Here is a 23,094-nt window from a genome sequence, read left to right as displayed (position 1 = left end):
AAACTCAAATTTATTCACAGTCAACTATGCTTGATTCCAAGACATATGACAATATTTAATTTGTTATTATACTATTATTTAATATTTTTAGAGATTATCTTGGAAATTACATTGGCTGATATAACCATTGCCCTTAGAAAGAAAGAGAGACTGTGTCATCTTCTTCAACAGCCTCACCACTCCTTGAACTTTTCTCCATTCATGAAATTGCAACACATCACATTGTTTTGTGCTGGCATCATTATATCGAAATGGACATGCAATGGTTTTTAAAACAATAATGATTTTGTTTAAGGACTACTTAAATTCTGAAAGGATGATTTTGATTCCTCTGTGGTTTCCGACAGAACACTACCCATTAAAATATAACAAATGTGGCAAATTTTTATAATGTATCCCTTTGTGGCAGCTGATGTTAAGGTGTTGATAATTGTAAACAGAAGAGTCTTTTCTGCTGGTTCTTTTTTTAGATTTTGCTCAGAATGTTTTGGCCTAGTTGCTGGTTTCAAGAGCTGGTCAACAATCAGGTCTGTGTCCAGATAAAATTATAGCTTTTTGGTCAAGAATTATATACTGATCAACTACTAGTACAAACTTTCAAATGTTTCCTTATAAAATGATCTACAACATACAATGTGTTTAGAAATGTGTCTCTGCTCTTGCACTCTGTTATATACTTGGCATTTTAAATAACTGTATATCAAAAATACAACACAGAATGTTGGCAGTAAAGCTGTAAGACAACAAAACTGACAAAGACCAGTGCAAGACACACACATCTGTCTCTACAAGGGTCTGCAGACAGTGTCTAAACTGTGTTGTGAAACAGTGCTCTTATGATAAACAAGCATGGAAGTGCAGACCACTTTTTTTAGGTGTATATGTGTGGGACAGGTGTGCCAGTGGCCCTACGGATGCCTTTGTACTTGTTTAGTGAGTGCAGTGTCCTGTATGTGTGCACAACACAAACAGTATTCCAAGTATTGAAAGTAGCCATTGATCCTTGACATCAGTTCCTCACAGTCATTTTAAATGTGTAGCATAGATCTTGGCAGGAAGTGTTGGCAGGAAGTGTTGCACACAAGTAATAACACAAGAGTTCTTTGCTGTGTTACTACTAAACCTTTCAAAGTGCAATGTGCCGTGTCTTTCCATCTATGGCTTGTGTACATCCTCGTGGCGAAGGATTTTGTACAGAACCCAGTAGAAAATGTTGAAAAACAGGAAGGCCAGTGGGAAGCCAGCACGGGACACAGTGTCGATCTTCTTGGCCCGGTCAATGAAGAGTTTTCTCATCTCCTCATGACTCTTTCCAACAGCAGGGGTTGGCTCAGAGTGTGCTGTGGCCGCATTGTTAGCAGCTTTGGGCACAGCTCCGTCCTTCCCTGCATTGGGCGTGAAGCTCAGTCGGCTCTCCCGCACGTCCTCCTCCTGAGCACAAGAAAGGATACAGGCAATCAAGACTTTTTTTTTGTTGTGATTTTTCCCCCTTTTTTTCTCACAATTTGGCATGCCCAATTCTCAGTGTGCTTTTTTTAAGTCCTCGTGGTTGCGTAGGGATTCGTCTCAATCCGGGTGGCGGAGGACGAATCCCAGCTGCCTCCATGTCTGAGACCGTCAACCTGCGCATCTTATCATGTGGCTTGTTGAGCGAGTCGCCACGGAGACATAGCGTGAAGTGGAAGCTTCACGCCATCCACCGTGGCATCCACGCTCAACTCACCACGTGCCTCACCAAGAACGAACCACATTATAGCGACCACGAGGAGGTTACCCTATATGACTCTACCCTCTATAGCAACCGGGACAATTTGGTTGCTTAGGAGACCTGGCTGGAGTCACTCAGCATGCCTTGGGATTCGAACTAGCGAACTCACGGGGTGGGGCAATCAAGACTCAAGTACTCCTACATGAAGATAACCTTGCAAGGCTCCCATTCACTGAACCTGTTGCTTACCTGATGGGAAAATTGTGTGATATAAGGTGTCAACGTACACATTAAATTACATTGTAAACATGTTGCTTTAGTGCCAGCCAGTTCTATGAGATGTATATCTGTGGAAATCATCTACAATAGTATATGCTGATGCATATATCAAATATATGCATATAAAGTTACAGTATATTTCCTCTAGGGAAACCAATCAAAAATATTATTGATGCATCTTGCATTATTGGGGCATATCTAATTTTTTTTCCAATCTGAATGCTATAGAGAATTAAGCCTAAAAGTATACTAAGGTCAAAAGCAGAGAGTCTGCATACAGGACAATTTATGCTTAGGCACTAAATGCACGCAGCCGATTTTTCGCACAGATTGCGCATGCACCTGGAATTCTTTGCACTAATAAGTGGGTCCACAAGGTGGAAACATTCACAAATGAGCCGATGATGTCATGAAGAAACGCTAGAAAAAATATATTATCCTAGCCTTCCTAGCCTTTCAATTTTAAACTAAAGCCAAAAAAAATAATATTTGAAAATTGTTTTTTTATCAACAATTGTTACCAACACAATCTCATTGGGAAATTGTCAGGATTTGTACAACTATTCAAAATTTGGCTAATTCGTACGATATTGTGCGACTGCGCACGTTTCCGTCTAATACGTGACAATGACTTGCTTCTGCCACACACAATAGCTTCCTATCATGTTAAGTTTAGATAAGGGGCTGGGTAAGGGCATAATATTAATAAGTACTGTATGTCCTTAACGACTTGTGCATGGAACTTACATGAGGAATGATCACATTTTGCTTTCACTGGAACAAAATTAAATTGAAATTAGATTAATTGAGTGAGACATATCATGAGCGTGACATTATTATCAGGTGAATCATTATTATAACAGGCGGACTATTTGCACGTAATGAAAATAGCATTTGACACACAGTCTGGCTATTTGCACCCAAGTCTGGTAGAACCAGAAAAAACTATGAAACAATACAAATGACTGTTGGAGAAGGGGCATGGAGAATAAAGTGTGAGATTTTGACTTTTAGCGTCTGCTTTCCTTCACACGTAACATTAAATATCCTCTGCCTAATTACAATGGTATTGGTCATATTACAAGAAATGAAAGGCAAACAATTGAACTCAAATTCTCTATTTATTTGAAAGTGCTGAAAGGTATTTAACTTAAAAGAAACACTTGGGGAAACTACAGAGGTTAAACTATTATTAAATTCAAAACTCATTAGCATGTCAATATTGAGTAATTTAGCTCTGCTAAATGGCTTGTGTGCGTAAAGTAGATAGGACATTTTTAGTAGTTCAAATTCTTAGTTGACAGTCAGCATTGGGGAGTAACGGAATACATGTAACGGGAATACGTATATAAAACACAAAATATAAGTAACTGTATTCCACTACTAAGTCTTGGAAATTAGAATACAGTTACATTCAAAAAGTATTTTGATTACTGAAGAGAATAATTTTCAGTTTATTGTAAATTGTTTAATTTAATATTTTGTCCTTTCAGATGGAAAACATTTATACATATAAATTATGCAATCCAAAGTGCATTTGAACAGTGGTGAAATACTTTCTTATGATGTGTTATATTCATACGAGCAGACAGAGAAGTAAGTTTGAAGTAAGTTCAGAGCAGAAGAAATAGAAATAAACCTTTTGTAAATTGGCAGCTTTACACTGAGCTAAAATGTAGTTTGTAGCCATTTTACATGCACGTTACCAGGCACTGTAACACTTTTACCCAGAGATAAATGGTTTAGTCTGACAAATCACGGAGCCAAACAGCAAAAGTCTGTATTTCACACATTTAATGGCAGATACACAGGCTGCACACTCTTCTCATACATGAGTAAATTAACAAACCATTAGCATCACAAAATATAAAGTATAACAAAGGTCAGGGAGAGCAGATCGAAAACTGTACATCGAATGAAAATGGTGGACATATGGTGGGGAAGGGGAGTAACCATATCAAGATCTCATAAATCAAAAGAAGGGACTAGGATGAAGCACTGTACTCTTTCTTTACCACATCATTTGATTCATCGATTTGGCCCATCGATCCATAAACAGGCTCAGCACTGCGCAGGCCATTGATGCGACGCAATGACTCAGTAAGCTCCTCTTCATATGTTTGGTTGATAGCCTTTCAGCACAGCATGGAATCAAAGAGAAAAAAAAAACCACAAAGCATGCATACTAATAAAATTTAATGGCTCTCAACATGCAGAATATCATGCTACACATGCCTAATGAGTGTGCAGGAGTATCATCACTTAACTTATAGTTTGTAAAAAATAACAATATGAGATATTAAAGGGATAGTTCACTCAAAACATAACATTTACTCACAAATACTATTTACTAACTTACCCTCATGATATTCCAAACCCATATGAATTTCTATCTTCCATAAAACACAAATGGAGATGTTAGGCAGAATGACAGCCTCAGTCACCACTGACACCAATTGTATATATATATATGTATATATATATATATATATATATATATATATATATATATATATATATATATATATATACTTACACTACCATTCAAATGTTTAGGGTCACTTACTCATTCCTTTTTTCTTTTTTTTTTTTTTCTTAACATTTTAGAATAATAGTAAAGTCATCACAAATTTGGAATAATAGAAATGGAAATATGTGAATTATGTTGTGATTAAAAAACTACAAAATAAATCAAAACTATGTTACATTTTAGCATCTTCAAAGGTTGCCTAGAGTTTACGGAAATGTACTCTTGGCATTTTCTCAACAAACTTCTTGAGGTATCACCCTAGGATGCTTTTAAAACAGTATTAAAGGAGTTCCCATCTATATGTAAATAACATTTTTGTTTTGTAAATAAATAAATTAATATGTTGGCATAATTATATTTTTGTCTTCAAATCTAATTTCACACATTTAAGCATACACCTTTAGATAAAAAGATTTTTAAGATCATGAGAAACATTTTTGGCAAGTGATCCCAAACTTTTGAACAGTAGTGTCTGTCTGTCTGTCTGTCTGTCTGTCTGTCTGTCTATCTATCTATCTATCTATCTACACACACACTTGTGGCCAAAAGTTTGGAATAATGTACAGATTTTGCGGTTTCAGAAGTAAATTGTTACTGTGGCATTCAACTGATCACAGAGCTACATCAGGACATTACTGATGTAAAAACAGCACCATCACTATTTGAAAAAAGTCATTTTTTATCAAATCTAGACAGGCCCCATTTCCAGCAGCCATAACTCCAACACCTAATCATTGAGTAATCATGCTAAATTGCAAATTTGGTCCTAGAAAATCACTTGCCATTATATGAAACAATGCTGAAAGCTATTTGGTTCATTAAATTAAGCTTAACATTGTCTTTGTGTTTGTTTTTGAGTTGCACATTATGCTATAGACTGGCTTGTAATAAGGTCAATATTAGGTCAAAAATGGCAAACAAGAAACAGCTTTCTCTAGAAACTCATCAGTCAATCATTGTTTTGAGGAATGACAGCAATACAATATAATTAGCAAAAACCTGAAGATTTCATACAAAGTTGTACACTACAGTCTTCAAAGACAAAGGACAACTGGCACTAACAAGGACAGAAAGAGGTGTGTAAGGCTCAGATGTAAACAACTAAACAAGAGTATAAGTACATCAGAGTCTCTAGTTTGAGAAATAGATGCTGCACATGTCCTGATCTGATAGCTTCATTGAATTCTACCTGCTCAACCCCAGTTTCATGTACAACAGTAAAGAGAAGACTCAGGGGTGCAGGCCTTATGTGAAGAATTGCAAAGAAAAAGCCACTTTTGAAACAGAAAAACAAAAAGAAAAGGTTAGAGTGGGCAAAGAATCACAGACAGTGGAAAACAGGTAATTGGAAAAGAGTGTTATGGATCTTAACCCCATTGAGCTTTTGTGGGATCAGCTAGACTGTAGGGTGCGTGAGAAGTGCCCAACAAGACAGCCACATCTATTGCAAGTGCTACATTAAGCGTGGGATGAAATGTCACCTGAGTATCTGGACAAACTGACAGCTAGTATGTCAAGGAAGCTTTCATTGATGCACATGGAGGATTCTTTGATGAGAACTCTTTGAAGTAGTTTAAGAAGTTCTGATTTTTTTTTTCAAATTGTAATAGTAATTTTTCACATTATTAATGTCCTGACTCTACATTGTGATCAGTTGAATGCCACTTTGGTGAAGAAAAGTGTAAGGCGGGTGCCAGTGAGTCTGGGCTACTCCTCGAGAAAACAAAAGGCTCTCATGAGAATTAACATCTGAACTCTCTCTTGCATATGTAACAGCAACATCCGAGATGCAACAAACTGTGCAGCTAACACCTCCCTTCTAAAGTATCTTCATCTCACTCCTCCTCCTCACTTAAAGCTCACTAAAAACCTATGCAATGTGAAGTGTGTACAAAAAGTAACTATAACATGTATCATTTAAAGTCTCTCAGTGTGCCTGGTAAACTGGTCTCATCCTCCCAGCCATAATGAAAATCAAAAAGTAGTAATAAAATATGAGAACTGTGGTGTGCCCCTTAAAGGTGTGCCCTCCACCAGATCCTCCATGCCTCCTGTATGTAAATCTACAGAAACCCCTCAATAGGGGACCAAAATCTAATTATAATGACAGACACCACCATTTGGTAAGCATATTGAATTATCTGGGTATTTAAGGAGATGTGACACATTGTTCATGGTTCTCTGTAGTCAGACGATTCCACACAGTTTATGGTGTGTAATTTATATCAGGTGATTGCAATTTGAATTTCTTATGTTTTGATAAAATGTCTAACTTTGACTTATCACTGTCTAATTGGAATTGATGAATTGATTATGTTACCTGGTCAATAAATTGTCAACATTATATTTTATTCTGACTGACTCTGACATTGTGTTTCCCAAACAGATTAAACGATTCGTATGTTACCGCAAGTCTGCGTCAGATTAGTGACGACTAATATTTGGCATCAACTCAAGTGTATGCAATTCCATGGGGGCTATACTGAAGTATCTTTGATTGTGTGAACGTGAACGTGACCGATCTCAGGTATATAGCAATTACCTCTGTTTGATGATCCAATACTGGCCGCTTGTGATTGTAAGACTCATGCTGTAGAGAAAAACATGCGAGGACCTCAAAGCGACATAGTTTCTTAATCTAAACGTGTAAAATATAATTAAAGGAGTTAAAAGAATAATCAAACATTCGCTCACTTTTAATGATGCTCAGATGTCATTAAAAACCTTTTTCATTTATGGAGTCAGATGAAATAACGAGGTAATACCTCGTTATAATAAGAGAAAATGTATTTCATTTAATCTTGTTGTGTTGCGTACAAGGAAAGACAGTCTCGCGCAGAGACCTTCACCCGTACTATTGGAGACCGCCATTGGACCAATAAACGGGCTTACAAAAGTAAAAATCTCTTTCCATAAGAGCAAAATATGTACATTATTCCAGACTTGTAAGGGTTCAATTACATTCTCTTCTTTTGTCTTTCACAAAAAACAAAAACAAAAAATAAAATAGTCATATGGGTTTTGAACAACACGAGGGTGAGTATAATGAAATAATTGTTAATTTAGTGTGAAATATCTCTTTAAGCTGTAGGTGGTATTCAAAAAATTATTGTACACAACTGCATGAAAAATGTTCTTTATTGTGAAATCATATGGTTTCATATGAAATAGAATGCTGCAACCAATAACATTTTATTAATCTCTGGGGCTGAATTGCTTTCATGTCCATTTTCAAAATGCCTTTTGAACTTAATACACATTGCACCTCTTATAAAAAAATAAAAACAAAGCCTGAATATTCCCATGGTTAAGCCTTACATCACTAAGTCAATAATCTTGCAACTCCACAGAGCCAGGGGAAATAATGTCCCTGCTCGCATGCAGTATTAATCCACTCTGATGAGAATGTGTATAAACAGACTATAATGGCAATCTGATCTTTGTGCTGTTCAGCCGGCTTTAGCTTTGGAAATAAACATGTTTGATTAAAGTAGCTAGCTAGATATGCCATGGAGATGTATTAACTACTTTTCAACTCTAGGCAGCAGTGCTGCATATAGGACTAACATTCTTGGAGTCATACTATATAGTAGAATCATCTTAAACCAGTATGATTCCAGGTGGATATTTAAATTCACATTTGCACACAAACAACCTTTGTACTGAATTAAATGCATAATCATTGCCATATTAATGATAATTTGTGACCTTTTTACAATCAAATTTATCTAAGCTCTTCACGCACAGCATCATCTTGGGTTTCATCAGATCAACTCAACATGCCTTCCAAAATACGCACATTCCATCAGTTAAACTGTGTGTGATAAGAGCATTCAGACTTTAACTGAGCCGAGTCCAGAAGGCAAAGAAACTCCACCAGTCTTTCAATCAGCACCACTAATCTGCTTCAGTTTCTGTCAATCCCAAAAGCAACAGATGTGACAGTCCCTCCTCATACAGTGTAAATTCATTGTTTTAGTGACTGTGTCGGTATCTTGTGATCTGTACCCTGCTTTTTTTTTTCTCTCTTTTTTTTTCATTTTACTTTTCTCATTTGTTTCCCTGTTATGGCTTCTTTTTGTTATGGTTGCAGTGCTGTTGCAAAAGAAAAACAATTAAATTAATCTTGTTTGGTTAGTTTAGAAAAGTACAACTGACATGATTAAATAGGTGTCTTCAAATATTTTTTAAAGCATTATATGTTCCAAAAACTCTGCTTATAAAATGTATTTGTGTAAACGAGTTCTTATTACCATTTACCTAATTTGACCTGACTATTAACTCAAATTCACCCATTTATCTTTAAGCTTCAAATACATGTGATTCAAAACACATGAAGACAATACAACAGCTACTTACGTTTCACTAATTTAAATTCCAAGAGAGCTCATACAGTATTTTGTGCAGTATAACATCACTGGAATGCTTCACTATTTGTTTTTTTTTTTTTTTGTATACTCAGCAACACTTGATCCTAGCTTCTTTTGGAACTATTTTCATTGGCTGAGCAAAAAAAAATTATAAAAGAAATAGCTGGCCCTATTATGTCTGACAAGTCAGTTATTTGTCAGTAATTCTCTTTTGTTTGGTCTCCCTCAAAAAACCCTCCATAAACTCCAACTTGTTCAGAATGCTGCTGCACGTATCATCACTAACACACCCTCCATAAAGCACATCACCCCAGTTCTTCAACAGCTCCACTGGCTACCCTTCACATATCGTATCCATTACAAAATCCTACTCCTCACTTTCAAAGCCATCCATAACCTCGCCCCTTCATATCTGGCTGACCTCATTCATATTGCCACACCAGTCCGTTCTCTCCGTTCCTCCTCTTCTCTCCATCTCACTGTCACGCCCGCCCGCCTTATCACTATGGGGAGTAGGGCCTTCAGCAGCTCTGCTCCCCAGCTCTGGAATACTCTCCCCCCTGACCTCCGCAACTCTGATTCTCTCAAACACTTCCAATCCAGACTCAAAACTCATCTGTTTAGACAAGCCTACTCATTGTGACTACTATTGTATTATCCTCCTGTATTGTTTTTAACTGATGTATTTTAACATGTTTTTATGCTAGTTTTTAACATAATTAGTTTTAGTTTGTTTTAATGTACCCTTTTTGTTGTTGTAAGGCGACCTTGAGTGTCCAGAAAGGCGCCAAATAAATAAAATGTATTATTATTATTATTTGATATGAACCCATGGGCCATGGCCCAATCACAGCCGCGCTGACCTTCAGTACAACAGCACTCTTGCACATGTGATATGTGCTCAAAATTGGAACATACCAGGTTAGGCCTGGTAAAGACAAACGTCTCGGGTTACATGTGTAACCCTTGTTCCCTGAAAAAAGCGGAACAAGATGCTGCGCTTTTGCTAAGCACTACGGGGAACAATCCTGCATTGTGAACAGCTGTGAATTTGTGTGTAACACGTCAATGAACATTGACCGGAATTTATAGCCTCGGCTGGTGATGATCATTAGATGCACCTGTGGCCATGCTATAAAATAGTGGCGTCACCAGCGTGTCATCAGATATTTTTAATTCAGATCATACTGTGCTGTGTGTCTCACAAACCTGCTAAAAAACTTTCTTCCCTTTTGTTAGGAGTTAGAAATTGTTAGGCAGTGCGCAGAACTTTCTTTCCTTTCTCTCTCTGCTCTGAAAGAGATTTTATATATATATATATATATATATATATATATATATATATATATATATATAGAAAAGTGAAGCAAACGATGCGTGTTTCCTTGTTAACGTTACATGACTGACAAGGACACGCATGAGTTTTGTTTTGTTTGTTTGGGGGAAGAGCACGCGGCTCTCGCAGTGGGGCAGGGTGGGTGCGCGCATTGTGACCTACTTTCGGTCAGAATGCTTCGCGCTCGCCTCGCTTACTTCCGAGAGCCGGCACCCGCACTTCATTCGTGGGGCTCTCGTATGGATCTGGCTGAGGAGTGAGAGAGGGGTACGCCCCTTTCGCTCACTCTCTCCCCAGATCCGGCTGGTCCTTCGCGTGATCTTGAAGCGCGCTCCGGCGCCTCTTCAGTTCACGAGGGGGACCTCGATTCTCTTGGTTCTGTAGATTCAGTTACCCACATCCGAGCACTCAAAGCATGACACAAAATCCTCTGAAGAGTTACTTGATGTGGTTACTCGTGCAGTGGACAGACTACAATTAGACTGGCCACGTGACCAAGAAACCCCCAAACGCTCCAAGTTAGAGGACAGATTTCTGTCTGGTTGCCAAGGGAAGGGAACGCCTCATCAGTCCATTCCCTTCTTTGATGACCTCCACGATGAGTTTGCTCGTTCGTGGAGGAAACTTTATACCTCGCGCGTTCACGTGTTCTCGACATTGTTATATTCGACTATCGTGGGTGCTGAGGCGCGAGGGTATTCAAGGATGCCGCCGGTCGAAGAGACACTTGCGGGTTATCTCTCGCCGGGTTCGGCATCATCTTTGAAAAAATCTGCTCTCCACTCTAAGCCATGCAGAACTACCTCCATGCTAGTGGGGAGGGCTTATCAAGCTGCAGGTCAGGCTGGTGCTGCTCTGCACACCATGGCTGTTACAGGCGTACCAGGCTGACCTGCTAAAAGACCTGAGTGCGGGTGAAACTCTCGACGAAGAGGCTTTTACAGAACTTCGTCGAGCTACAGATTTATCTCTCCGTGCGACCAAGCAGTCAGCCATTGGCCAGTCTCTGTCCGCTTTGGTCAGTACGGAGAGGCATTTATGGCTTAACCTTTCAGGCATCCGGGATAAAGACAGAGTTTTCTTACTCGATGCCCTGGTTTCGCCTTCTGGTCTCTTCGGAGACGCCACGAATACGGTTATCTGAAGATTCCAGGAGGCGAAAAACCACGAGGAAGCCTTTGGGCAGTTTCTTCCTCGCCGCACTCAGGTGGCAGGGCCGTCGGCCACTCAGTCTCGCCCCGATTCTGCTAGGAGGAAGGCTCAAAAACAGAGCGTGGCGAGTCATGCTCCCCCTCGTAGGGACTGGGGACAGGCTCGTCGCCCTCAGCAGCCGCCCAAGAAAGACCTCAGGGCTGTGATTTCTAAAAGAAAGAAACCCTGACGGTCTTGTACCCAACCTTGTGAGGGTAGTTCTCTTCGGGACGGGGCGCGTGTATCATCCACTTCGACCCTCCCGAAACCTCTTCACTCCCGCCGCCTTTGGTGTTTCGGGTGATAGAGGCTTCCAACAAAGAGTTGGGTGTACCGTTGCTTCCTGCCTTAATCCAGGACACAGGACACAGAACACTCAACACCCCCTCAACAGGAAGTGTTGTACCCATCTCAGAGAACCTGGCAGCATGGAAACTTCTGCTATGTGGGTTCTAAAGACAGTAGAAAGAGGCAACAGAATTCAATTTGCTCGCCACCCTCCGCGTTTCAACGGCGTGGTTCCCACTACCGTAAGACCGGAGCAGGCATGTCTACTGTGGAAAGAACTGCAAAATCTCTTGGTAAAAGGGGCCATAGTTCATGTTCCCCTTCCAGAGAAAGAGTCAGGCTATTACAGCAGATACTTCCTGGCTCCCAAGAAGGGTGGGGGGTTGCGTCCGATTCTAGATCTTCGAGGCTTGAACCGCTCGGTCAGGGTATTCAAGTTCAAGATGCTAACTGTCAAGTCGGTCGTGTCTCAGATCCAACATCACGATTGGCTGGTCACGATCGATCTCATGGACGCATATTTCCACATTCATCAGATTTTATAGTTTGGATGTTCATGCTACTCCGGGCTCTTACGTCCTTGAGTCGACATCCCAAGCTCACGCCTGAACAAGTTTGTGACGCGGAAGGCTGGTCCTCTCCGCTCACATTCATCAGTTTTTATGGCAGGCTCATGCCTGAACAAGTTCGTGATGTGGCAGGCTGGACCTTTCCGCACACGTTCATCGAACTTTATGGGTTAGATGTTTCTGCTACTCCGGGCTCTTACTCCCTTGAGTCGACATCAAGCTCATGTCTGAGACCTGAGTTTTTGTGAGCACACTTCACAACCGTAGGGGTCCGGACAACCCCAGTGCGGCGGCGTGGGTATTGTGTTCCCTGTAGCGCTTAGCAAAAGCGCAGCATCATAGTGAAGCTTTTTGTAAAGGGAACGTCTTGGGTTACATGTGTAACCCTTGTTCCCTGAAAAAAGCAGAACGAGATGCTGCACTTTTTTGCCGCACTGGGACGTCCCAGGACTGCTCTTCAGAAAAAGGTATCTGACGACACGCTGGTGACGCCTCTATTTTATAGCCTGGCCACAGGTGCATCTAATGATCATCACCAGCCGAGGTTATAAATTCCGGTCAATGTTCATTGACGTGTTACACACAAATTCACAGCTGTTCACAATACAGGATTGTTCCCCGTAGCGCTTAGCAAAAGCGCAGCATCATAGTGAAGCTTTTTGTAAAGGGAACACACATTAACAGTTGCATTCTTCAACACTTGCTTAGAAACTGTATTTGCTTTCCCATTCATGCTTTTGATGGATGATGAATTCAAAAGTCTCTAAACAGTGTTTGAGACTTCCCACTGAGATACTACAATGATACAAGAAAACAATCTCATGAAAAAAAGGTATTGTTGAAGGTAAAAATGCCATCATTAGGGTGGCACCATTAAGGGGACCTTTTTTGTACCTCTATTGAAAATTCTTAACTTGTTTAAGGTGCATAATGTACCTTAATGAACAATTGTGTACCTTTAAAAGGTACATTTGTATGTTTTGTTCCTGAAGGAACTAACAAATATATCTTTTTGTCTCCTTAAGGATACACATATGTACCAAAAACAAGGATACCACTCCAGTGACGTGGATCTTAAAAAGTACCCTTTTTTTCTGAGAGTGAATGAAACAAGTTCTATGTATAATGTACAAAGTCTGAATAAAAAAAGAGTTCTCAAAAATGTGAGCTCTCATAACTCATATTGAACAGTTCTCACACATCACATTATTCCCCCATTTACTGTGAGCACAGTTCATACCTTGCTGGACTTATTTCTTCTCCGTCGCAACCGTAAGAGCTCCTTGTGTTGTCGTGAAACAAAGTTGACTGCGGCATACTCCAGCAGGGCAGAGAAGACAAAGAGCAAGCACACAGCCATCCAAATGTCAATGGCTTTCACATAGGACACCTACATGACAGAGACATACAAAAACATTAGTACTCAGATGCCTTAATTAGCCTTTAGCTCTTTCATTCCAGCCTGCATAATAGCCCAGCCATTATATTATTGAATAGCACAGTGATCGTCTGATTTGATTCATTCATGAAAGACCATTCTCCTTAAAGGGATAATTCACTCAAAAATGAAAATTCTGCCATAATTTACTCACCCTCATTTTCTTCTGATCTCACATGCCTTTTTATTTTCCATTGAACACAAAAGGATTTGCAAGGCAGAATGTTAGCCTCAGTCACTATTACATTTTACTGCATGGAAAAGAGATGCAATGAAAGTAAATAGTGAAAAATGTTGTCATTCTGCCTAAAATCTATTTTTGTGTTCCACAGCATAATAAAAGTCGTGAGATTTGTGAGTGAGTAAATTATGACCAAATTATCATTTTTGTGCCTTTGACAATGTGCCTACTGAGCTATAAATCAGAGATCATTTTCTGCCAGGTGAAAAGCTTGTTTTCTGTAATGTGTAATTATGTTACGTAAGTTGATGCTACATTTATGAGTTTTTAATATGCAACATACACTGTCCGCCTGCTTTCACACATGGATGAGTTTAAAACATTCCACTATAGGCTGCATTAATAAATTATAACTAAGAATGAATGGAGGGAAAAAGGAATGCATATCAGTGTTGGTGGAACTTACACTTTAAGTCTCATTTAAAGACCAGTGGTGCAGCGTTTTTGTTCAAAATATCAACAAGGGTGCTGGCCCTACATCAGTGTGAAGTCTTTTACTCTGAGTGTAACAGTAACCAGCTGGTATGTGATAGCTGTGCAGTGTGTAAACCTCACTTTCCTGGCTTTAGGGACACGCTAGCGACCAAGGCTATAGGCCATGGCTTTTATAACCTCCTCGCTCCATGCCTGGGATTGCCGGTTTAAATCACGCTCGGGGCGGGTCGAGTAGGACCAGTGACATGAGCACACTCTGACCTTAGGTAAGGATGTCCTGGATCCAGAACTCTGCGTTGTCATGGTGAGCACTGTAGTGATTCCCAGGGCGACACGGGCAGGTGCTGCATCCATGTTGATCCAGAAGGAGACCCAGGAGAGGATGACAATGAGCAGGCTGGGAATGTACATCTGGATCAGGTAATAGCCCATCTGTCTTTCCAGGTGAAAACGCACCTCGATGCATGTGAACTTCCCTAGCAGGAGGAGAAGGCATGCGAAAACCATCACAGAGGATTGATGGTACTACTGTTAGACCTGATAGGTATTATGTGGTTACATTCTGTTTCAAATAGGAGTACTAATACAATTGCAAAAATATAGTCTCAATAATATGAAAAAAAAACTATATTTTGATTTTTGGTTTGCTTTGCTTTGCTTTTGGCTGTATATTAAGGTAATTTTAATAAAGTTCTTGAAATGGTGTCGTAAATCTAAAAATGTAATCTATATTTGCATCTCTATGTGATTGGATGAAAATGACACTGATTATAATTAATTGTTGCATTCTTCTAATATTCATATATATTACAGTAATAATATCATACATTCTTATTCATAATATTCATATTATTATTATTATTATTATTATTATTACAATGATCTCTTGATGAAAATAAATGAGGACATGAGGAATCCCAAACACCTGTTTTATATTTTCCATTACTAAAAATGACTCTTTGTGATCATATAGTATCATTTAATCATGAAAACACTACATGAAAGTGTACTTTGATTCTGTCCAACCTATGGCAAAATTATGTCACAAAATTAAATGATGGATTATTTAGTCAAATTTAAAAGTAGCCATTGGTTGTAAATAGCCTATACAATATTAGGTTTATGCACACAATCCGCATGAAAGGTAGAAAGCACCTACTTATACAATCTGAGAGCTTTTAGCTGCAGTCTATTTTTTTTTTCTCTGCTACTAAGCCTCCTCTCTCAAAACACATTTCTGAGAGGCCTTCGTAAAAAGCAGGGAGACATCTTTCACTTTTTCTGTCTCTTTCATTCCCTAGGAGATTTTCACTTTGTAATAATCCATACTGCCTTACTCTCCAGCCAGAGTGCACTAGAGAGTGAGGGAGAGAGGGGGAAAAAAACACACTACAAATAAACACATTATTAAACCCTGCTAAATCCAGCGAAATTCAATATGTGCTTAAACAAACAGTGGCATCTAAGGAGTGTCTTTACCCCAGATATGTAACTGGATTGTAACATACTCTCTCACACACTGACATAAATAAACAAACACACCCTTCTAGTCTCCTCAGAAGTCTGGCTGGTTGGAGCTGTCAACACTGTAGTTGAGGTGATCTGAAATAAAGCCCCTGAGAGACTAAGTGAGAGCAGCAGCAAGAGAAGGAAGAGGAAAAAGAGAATAAAGAACAAAAACCAGGGGCAGAATTTGTTATGAAGCCTGTTGACATTTAAGGTTCACAGCTTATAACTGGGATGTGCTGCTGGCAGGAAGTCACCCGTGAACCAGGTCAGTTTTTCAAGTACTTCGGGTTCAGGTATGTATTTAATGAAAAAAACAAACAGGCCTATCAAACTTGTTTCACGCACATGCTCTCTTAATCACAGACACAAGAACGGATGAGTAGAGGGCTGTTCACATCGAACATGTTTTTGCATACATCTGAACTGTTTTTCAATTGTTTTCTTATGTAAACAGATGTTGGATGAATGTCTTTGACATTTGCATCACATTTAGCTGTTTCTTCAGTGTCTTGTGCAGGTCCGGCACATTTTTAAACACAGTGTAAAGTTAAAATAATACTTCAAGGTTCAAAAATACTTGTCGAGACACCCCTGTTCTGTTTCATTCGTTGCGCTGCGTCTAGATTGTTATAGCGCGTTTGTCACAAAGATTCGATGTTTTTAACAAGTTCAGGCTGTGAAGAGACAGTTACATAGAGACTGTTTTCATACTGTATTATACCAAATTGTTCTACACCAAACAAAGTTTTAGCATTTGATAAACTGTAAGGCAAAGTTCCCTATCTGTCACTCACTCGACGTTGTGTCGATGAGTTGACACTAGGGGTCACCCTTGGGAGCCCCTGACAAAGGCCAATGAGAATTGGCGTGTGGAATTTGCATGCCACTCCCCCGGACATACAGGTATAATAGGAGTGCCGCTTGCAAACACACACTCAGATTTTTCTTCGTAACCGAGCTGACTCATTCACTGAGCTATATCCCTCCTGCCATTCCATTCATCTCTCCCTCTCGCTAAAGCTGTTGGATCTATGGCGCATTGCAGCAGTTCTCCCCCTCGCACACTACGGTTGTGTCGAGCAACACCCCTGGGCGCTTCGGCAGTACAGCATATATATGTATCAGAGTTTCCGCTAGAAAAAAATGGTGCCGGTCAAAGTGACCGGCAGAGGTTTCGTTTTACGGACATTTTGATGATATGCCGGTCAAATATATCGCCTCTTAATTAGTCAAGTTGAGGAAAACTGGAGGCAGTCTATGTAACTTAAAAAATGACATAATCAGGCCTTATAGAATGCAACATATTATTATTAGCTTAACTTTCAAATAGACGAAAAAAAAAACATGAACGTCCGATTGGCGTCAATCAACGGCAATTGTTTTTTACTGTGGTTTCACACACATTCACTTTTTGAAACATTGAGGCACGGATATACCTAATACAAATAAATAAAGCGTCTCCAGTTAACTAGCAGATCATTCATTTAGTCCGTTATTAAATAAGAGATCTAGCGCTAAAATCTGTTGTTTTTGAAATCAAGCTGGCGCTCGTGTCCGCTGCTATCAGTTGCATGGACGACGCTGCTTGCGAAGTTGCGCAATCTTGACTAGAACGCAGCGTTTCAATCTATCGCCGTTCGCGGAGACTCTCTATTAATTCGGTGAAATCACAAAATAAAATGCACACAAGCGTGTCCCTGCTTGATATAGACTGTAACCATGCACTGATGAACATAGGCTATTCAGTTTTGATGATAGAGAAAAAAACTGCACGAATGCGCGGATTAGAAGCACTGATCTATCTATAATGAGATGTTCCTGATTCACCATCTTCTGGCCTCTGAAAAAAGCTTTTAAAGCTAGTCTGCCTGGGCCTGGCCATATTTGAAACGTCTCACTCAATCGTTCGTTGTTTAGGTCTATATTGCAGCCGTTTTAGGCGTGCGCTTTATTTGAAATGCAGCATGCGATGTTGTTTCATAACTTTCAAACGATAGAGCCTGTTCCTTTATAACATAGCAAGAGATCAGTGTATTTTTGCTTTATACATTTTAGGCTTATTCTCAAATTCAGATTGTGTTAGGGGGCGGGATTATTAGGCAATTTTAATCGGACAATTTGACCGGAGAGATTTAATTTTGTCGGACATTTCATTTTTTACGGCCAATGTCCGGTAATTACGGACAACGGAAACCCTGATATGTATGTATATATATATATATATATATATATATATATATATATATATATATATATATATATATATATATATATATTCTTTGTGATTATATATATAATTCACAAAGAATATATATATATATATATATATATATATATATATATATATATTTGTATATAGAGCCTGTAGGCTGACGTCGTCACTGACGGCTAAAGCCTACAGCGCCGCTTCCGCCTTGCACGCCATGGCGCTCCTTTAGGTGCACCAAGTTAAGGCACTTAGAGAACTGCACAAGGGTTGTCCTGATCCGGGACTAATGCAGGAGCTGCACTCTGACTTCGCCCTCCGAGCGACAAAGGTCATGGTGTGTGCTTTCTGGCAGGCGATGTCCACCCTGGTGGTCCAGGAAAGCCCCCTTTGGCTCAACCTGATCAAATCACGAGAAGCCGACAAGGTTTGTTTCCTTGACGCCCCCATCTCCAATGTTGGGCTGTTTGGCAACACCGTTGGAGACTTCGCCTGGCAGTTTTCAATGGTAAGAAAGCAGACGGAGGCCATACAACATATCCTGCCCCGGCGGAGTGACAGACCCCGCATTCCCTCGGGGCTGGGGCTTGGAGTTAGCCCCAGGCCCCCGACGCCACCCACCTCATGGCCGGCCGCAAAGAACCCCAAGAAGGCTTCAAAGCGCCCCTGAGACGGGCAGCCCTGATACTCAGGAAACTGCACTACAGGAGCTAGTAAGCAGACCACTCCCTCCCCGCTGGAGGGTCGGGTGGAGAATCTTTGGTTTCATTTAACTTTTGTTTTGCCACACACCCAACGGGCTGCGGTACCCACATTCTCAATAAAATAGCAGTTTCCTCATTCCCTGGGCCATATTTCTGACCACCGGATGTTATCACGACCGCAGGCCACTGGGTCTCTTTGGCAGGTACAACGCCCCAGAACCGGGCCTCCCACTTCCGCGCCCAGCCGTGACACAAACACGCCGCTGATGTGATGGTCCCCACGGGCTACGAGGATAAAGATCTTCCTCCCCCATCCCAGGCTATTCTGGGAGTGGTCACAAGGAGCCAGATAAGTGCTTTGGTGCTCTAGACTTGGCACCTCGGGCTCCACGCCATCACAAAGCCCCGCCCGCTGGTACGTCCAATGCGGTAGTTCCTTTGGTCCCTCTCGCATGGAGCTTGGGGGCATGGCTCACACTCCCCAACCCGTCGTGCTGGTTAATCAGGACCATTTGACTCGGCTATGCGATTCAGTTCGCCAGGTGCTCGCCCAGGTTCAATGGCTTCCACATCACTGCTGTGTGAGGCGAGAACGCCACTATCTTGTGCGCGGAGATCGCCTCCCTTCTATGGAAGGACGCGATAGAGCCTGTCCCTCCAGCCGAGATGAGGAAGGAGTTTTACAGCCCTATTTCATCGTACCCAAAAAAGGTGGCGGGTTACGGCTAATCTTGGACCTGCAAGTTCTGAATCAGGCTCTGCACAAACTCCTGTTCAAGATGCTCACGCAGAGATGCATTTTAGCGAGCATCTGGCATCAGGATTGGTTTGCGGTGGTAGATTTGAAGGACATGTACTTCCATGTCTCAATTCTTCCTCGACACAGACCCTTTCTCCGGTTTGCCTTCGAGGGTCATGCATGCCAGTACAAAGTCCTCCCCTTTGACCCGTCCTTCACGAAAGTCGCAGAGGCAGCCCTTGCCCTGCTAAGGGAAATGGGCGTCTGCATCCTCAACTATCTCAACGACTGGCTAATCCTAGCTCACTTGCGGTACATGTTGTGAGAGCCCAGGGACCTGGTGCTCAGGCACCTCAGCCGTTATGGGCTTCGGGTCAACTGGGAAATGAGCATGCTCACCCCGGTTCAGAGCATCTCTTTTCTCGGTATGGAGTTAGACTCGGTCTCGATGACAGCGTGCCTCACCAGTGCTGCACTGTCTGCATGCGTTCAGACAGAATACGCTGGTCCCACTGAAATACTTTCAGAAGCTCCTGGGGCATATTGCATCCTCAGCAACGGTCATGGCACTCGGGTTGATGCATATGAGACCATTTCAGCACTGGCTACAGACCCGAGTCGAGAGACGAGCATGGTGCCACGGCACATACGTCGTTCTCAGCATACAGGATTGTCGCCGTCTATACAGCCCCTGGTCAGATCTAGTGTTTCTACGGGCTGGAGTTCTCCTAGGCCAGGTCCTCAGGCACATCATGGTTACAACAGATGCCTCCCAGCGTGGCTGGGGTGGCGTGTGCAATGGGCACCAAGTTGCCGGCTCTTGGACCGGCCCGTGACTCCGTTGGCACATCAGCTGCCCGGAGTTGCTACTTGCCCTAAGGAGGCTATTGCAGTTGATCCGTTGCAAGCATGTGTTGGTCCGGATGGACAACACAGAAAAGATTGAGTACATCAACCACCAAGACGGCCTACACTCTCGTTGAATATCACAACTCGCCTGTTGTCTTCTCCTTTGGAGTCAGAGGCGGCTCAAGTCGCTGCGGGCCACTCACATCCCGGGCAACCTCAACAGCACAGTGGACAGGTTATGCTCAGGGGAGAGCGGAGACTCCACCTTCAGGCGGTTCAGCTGATCTGGAGTCGATTCAGCCAAGCACAGGTAGACTTGATTGCTTCCCCAGAATCCTCCCACTGCCCGCTTTGGTACTCTCTGACTCTTGGCACAGATGCCCTGGCACACAGCTGGACCCTTGGGCTATGCAAATATGCGTTCCCCCATTTAGCCTACTTGCACAGCTGTTGTGCAAGGTCAGGGAGGACGAAGAGCAGATCCTCTTAGTGGCCCCTTACTGGCCCTCCCGGACTCTGTCCCTTCGGGGCCTTTGGGGAGCTCCCTTCGAGCCCCTTGAGTCAGCTGAGCTAAAGGCATTTTCTCTAAAGACCGCCCTCCTGACGGCGCTCACCTCCATCAAGAGGATAGGGGACATGCAGGAGTTCTCTGTCAGCGAAATGTGCCTGAAGTTCGCTCCGGCTTGCTCTCACGTCATCCTGAGACCCCAACCAGGCTACGTGCCCAAGGTTCCCAAGATCCCTTTCAGAGATCAGGTGGTGAACCGGCAAGCGCTGCCCCTGGAAGAGGTTGACCCAGCCTTGGTGTTTCTATGTCTGGTGTATGCTCATCACATCTACTTGGATCGCACACAGAGCTTTAGAAGCTCCGAGCAGGTCTTTGTCTCCTTGGGATCACTCTGATCTGAGGATCACTCACTGGGTTATCGATGCCATCACAATGGCATACCATGCCCAGCATGTGCCACCCCCTGCTGGCCTGCGAGCCCATTTTACAGTGGTATTGCGGCTCCTTGGGCGTTGTCCCACAGTGCCTCTTTAGCTGACATCTGTAGAGCAGCGGGGTGGGCAACACCTATCACCTTTGCAAGGTTTTATAAACTCAGGGTTGAGCCAGTTTCGTCCTGTGTGTTATCAGGTGACACAAACAGGTAAGTTCGGGTCAGCTGGCCGGGTGTACCGCTTTCGCATAGTGCCTTTCCCCGCCCTTGAGGCGAAGACGTGAGCTCTTTTCCCAGTTGTGTTTGCAAAAAAGTGTGAACCCTGGACATTCTTCCTCCTTAGCCCAGTGGCCGACGAGCCTTCGAAGAGGGTCACTGCTGCACCAGTACGTACGTCACTTAGGCCCCCATACTGAGGTACGTGCTCCACATGTGCTCCTTAGGTAACCCTGTGTGCTGTATATACAAAATGGTTTCCCCGCTGGTAAACCACGTCTTCCTTGGGGACCTCCTTGGGTAGGACCTAACTCGGTGCCGCTCCGCACAACGTGCTTCCGCTTCGACCCTGTAAGACCGTGTGTTGTATTCCACATATAAGCCCCCCCTCTCGGGGGCCGGGTGTGGTCTCTGCGGTGTCCTCCTCTTTGGAGGGACACCCCCCAATGTAAACCTTATATGGCCCCCAGCTGAACGATTTCATTCCTTTTTGGGAGAACAATAGAGAGAAGTCTACAGCTGGGACAGCCAGTCCTTAAACTTCTGAGCAGTTAGTCACTCCCCAAGGTGTAGGGCAGGCCTATTCAAATAGCGGCCCGGGGGCAAATTTGGCCCGATTGAAATTTATTCTGGCCCGCGGCAGATTAAAAAAATTAAAATAAAAAAAAGTCTATGAATCTGCCGCGCACAGACACAGTACATGCAAATATTCTAGAGCGGAGCAGGTCGTCTCCATGGTGACAAACACTCGTTCTCGCTGATTCCATGTTCTCACGCTGCCTTTGACACATGCATCTAACATGGCGTTGTCCAAGCCAAACCGCAAAGTTGACAGAGAAAATCGTAAGTTTCAGAGTGAATGGACGGAGAAGTACTTATATACTGTGCCAACTACGGCAAGCAAGCGAGGGACCGATAGACCTGTGTGTTCACTGTGCAACGAATCAGTGGCTGTGGCCAAAGAATATAATGTGAAGAGACATTTTACTACAAAACATTCGTCTTTTTCTGCGCAATACCAAGAGGGCTCAGTGGAGAGACAACGTAGAATAGACAGACTGGAAACTAATTTTGAGCAAAGTCAGCGTGCAATTGGCGGGTTTTGTACCGAACAAGAGAGAGCTTTCATTGCCTCTCTACGAGTGGCGTGGATACTCACGAGAAAAAAGAGGCCCTTCATCGAGTCAGAGACTATTAAAGACTGCATGCTGGTGGTTGTTGACGAAATGATTGTTGACCAAAAAATGAAAGACCACGTGTCCTCATCTATTAAAAAAGTAGCTACCACTGTCAGACACCTCAGCTCTTCGTCGAGTGGATCTACTAGCAAAGGATGTATTTGATAAACTACTGGAAAACATCCAAAAAACGGAGCTGATGTCCATTGCTATTGACGAATCGACAGATACAACTGATGTGGCCCAGATGTGCGTTTATGTGAGATTTTACGATGGAGTTCGCTTTCGTGAGGAGCTTCTGGGACTCATTCCACTGGAGGGACATACGACAGGTGAAGTTCTGTTTCAAAATGTTGTCACGTTTTTC

The 23,094-nt window shown here is 42.2% G+C and overlaps 1 protein-coding gene across 2 annotated transcripts in view; it reads right to left on the bottom strand.

Annotated features, from left to right (window-relative positions):
- Positions 1-1,155: 1,155 nt before the first annotated feature.
- glra3 (glycine receptor, alpha 3) overlaps positions 1,156-23,094 on the bottom strand; it is a 112,731-nt gene continuing 90,792 nt past the window's right edge. Inside the window, exons 7-10 of one of the 2 annotated variants that reach the window (XM_052127254.1) lie at positions 14,647-14,861; positions 13,512-13,661; positions 4,003-4,119; positions 1,156-1,431 (exon numbers count right to left, since the gene is read on the bottom strand). In XM_052127254.1, the coding sequence (XP_051983214.1) occupies positions 1,156-1,431; positions 4,003-4,119; positions 13,512-13,661; positions 14,647-14,861 (758 nt within the window). The remainder of the gene's footprint in view (positions 1,432-4,002; positions 4,120-13,511; positions 13,662-14,646; positions 14,862-23,094) is intronic. The other variant, XM_052127255.1, reaches the window with a different exon arrangement.

Source organism: Xyrauchen texanus, chromosome 5 (genome assembly GCF_025860055.1).
Source record: "Xyrauchen texanus isolate HMW12.3.18 chromosome 5, RBS_HiC_50CHRs, whole genome shotgun sequence".
Taxonomy (NCBI): Eukaryota; Metazoa; Chordata; class Actinopteri; order Cypriniformes; family Catostomidae; genus Xyrauchen; species Xyrauchen texanus.
Note: the sequence above shows the minus strand (reverse complement) of the source record. Positions and strands in the feature narration are given on the sequence as shown.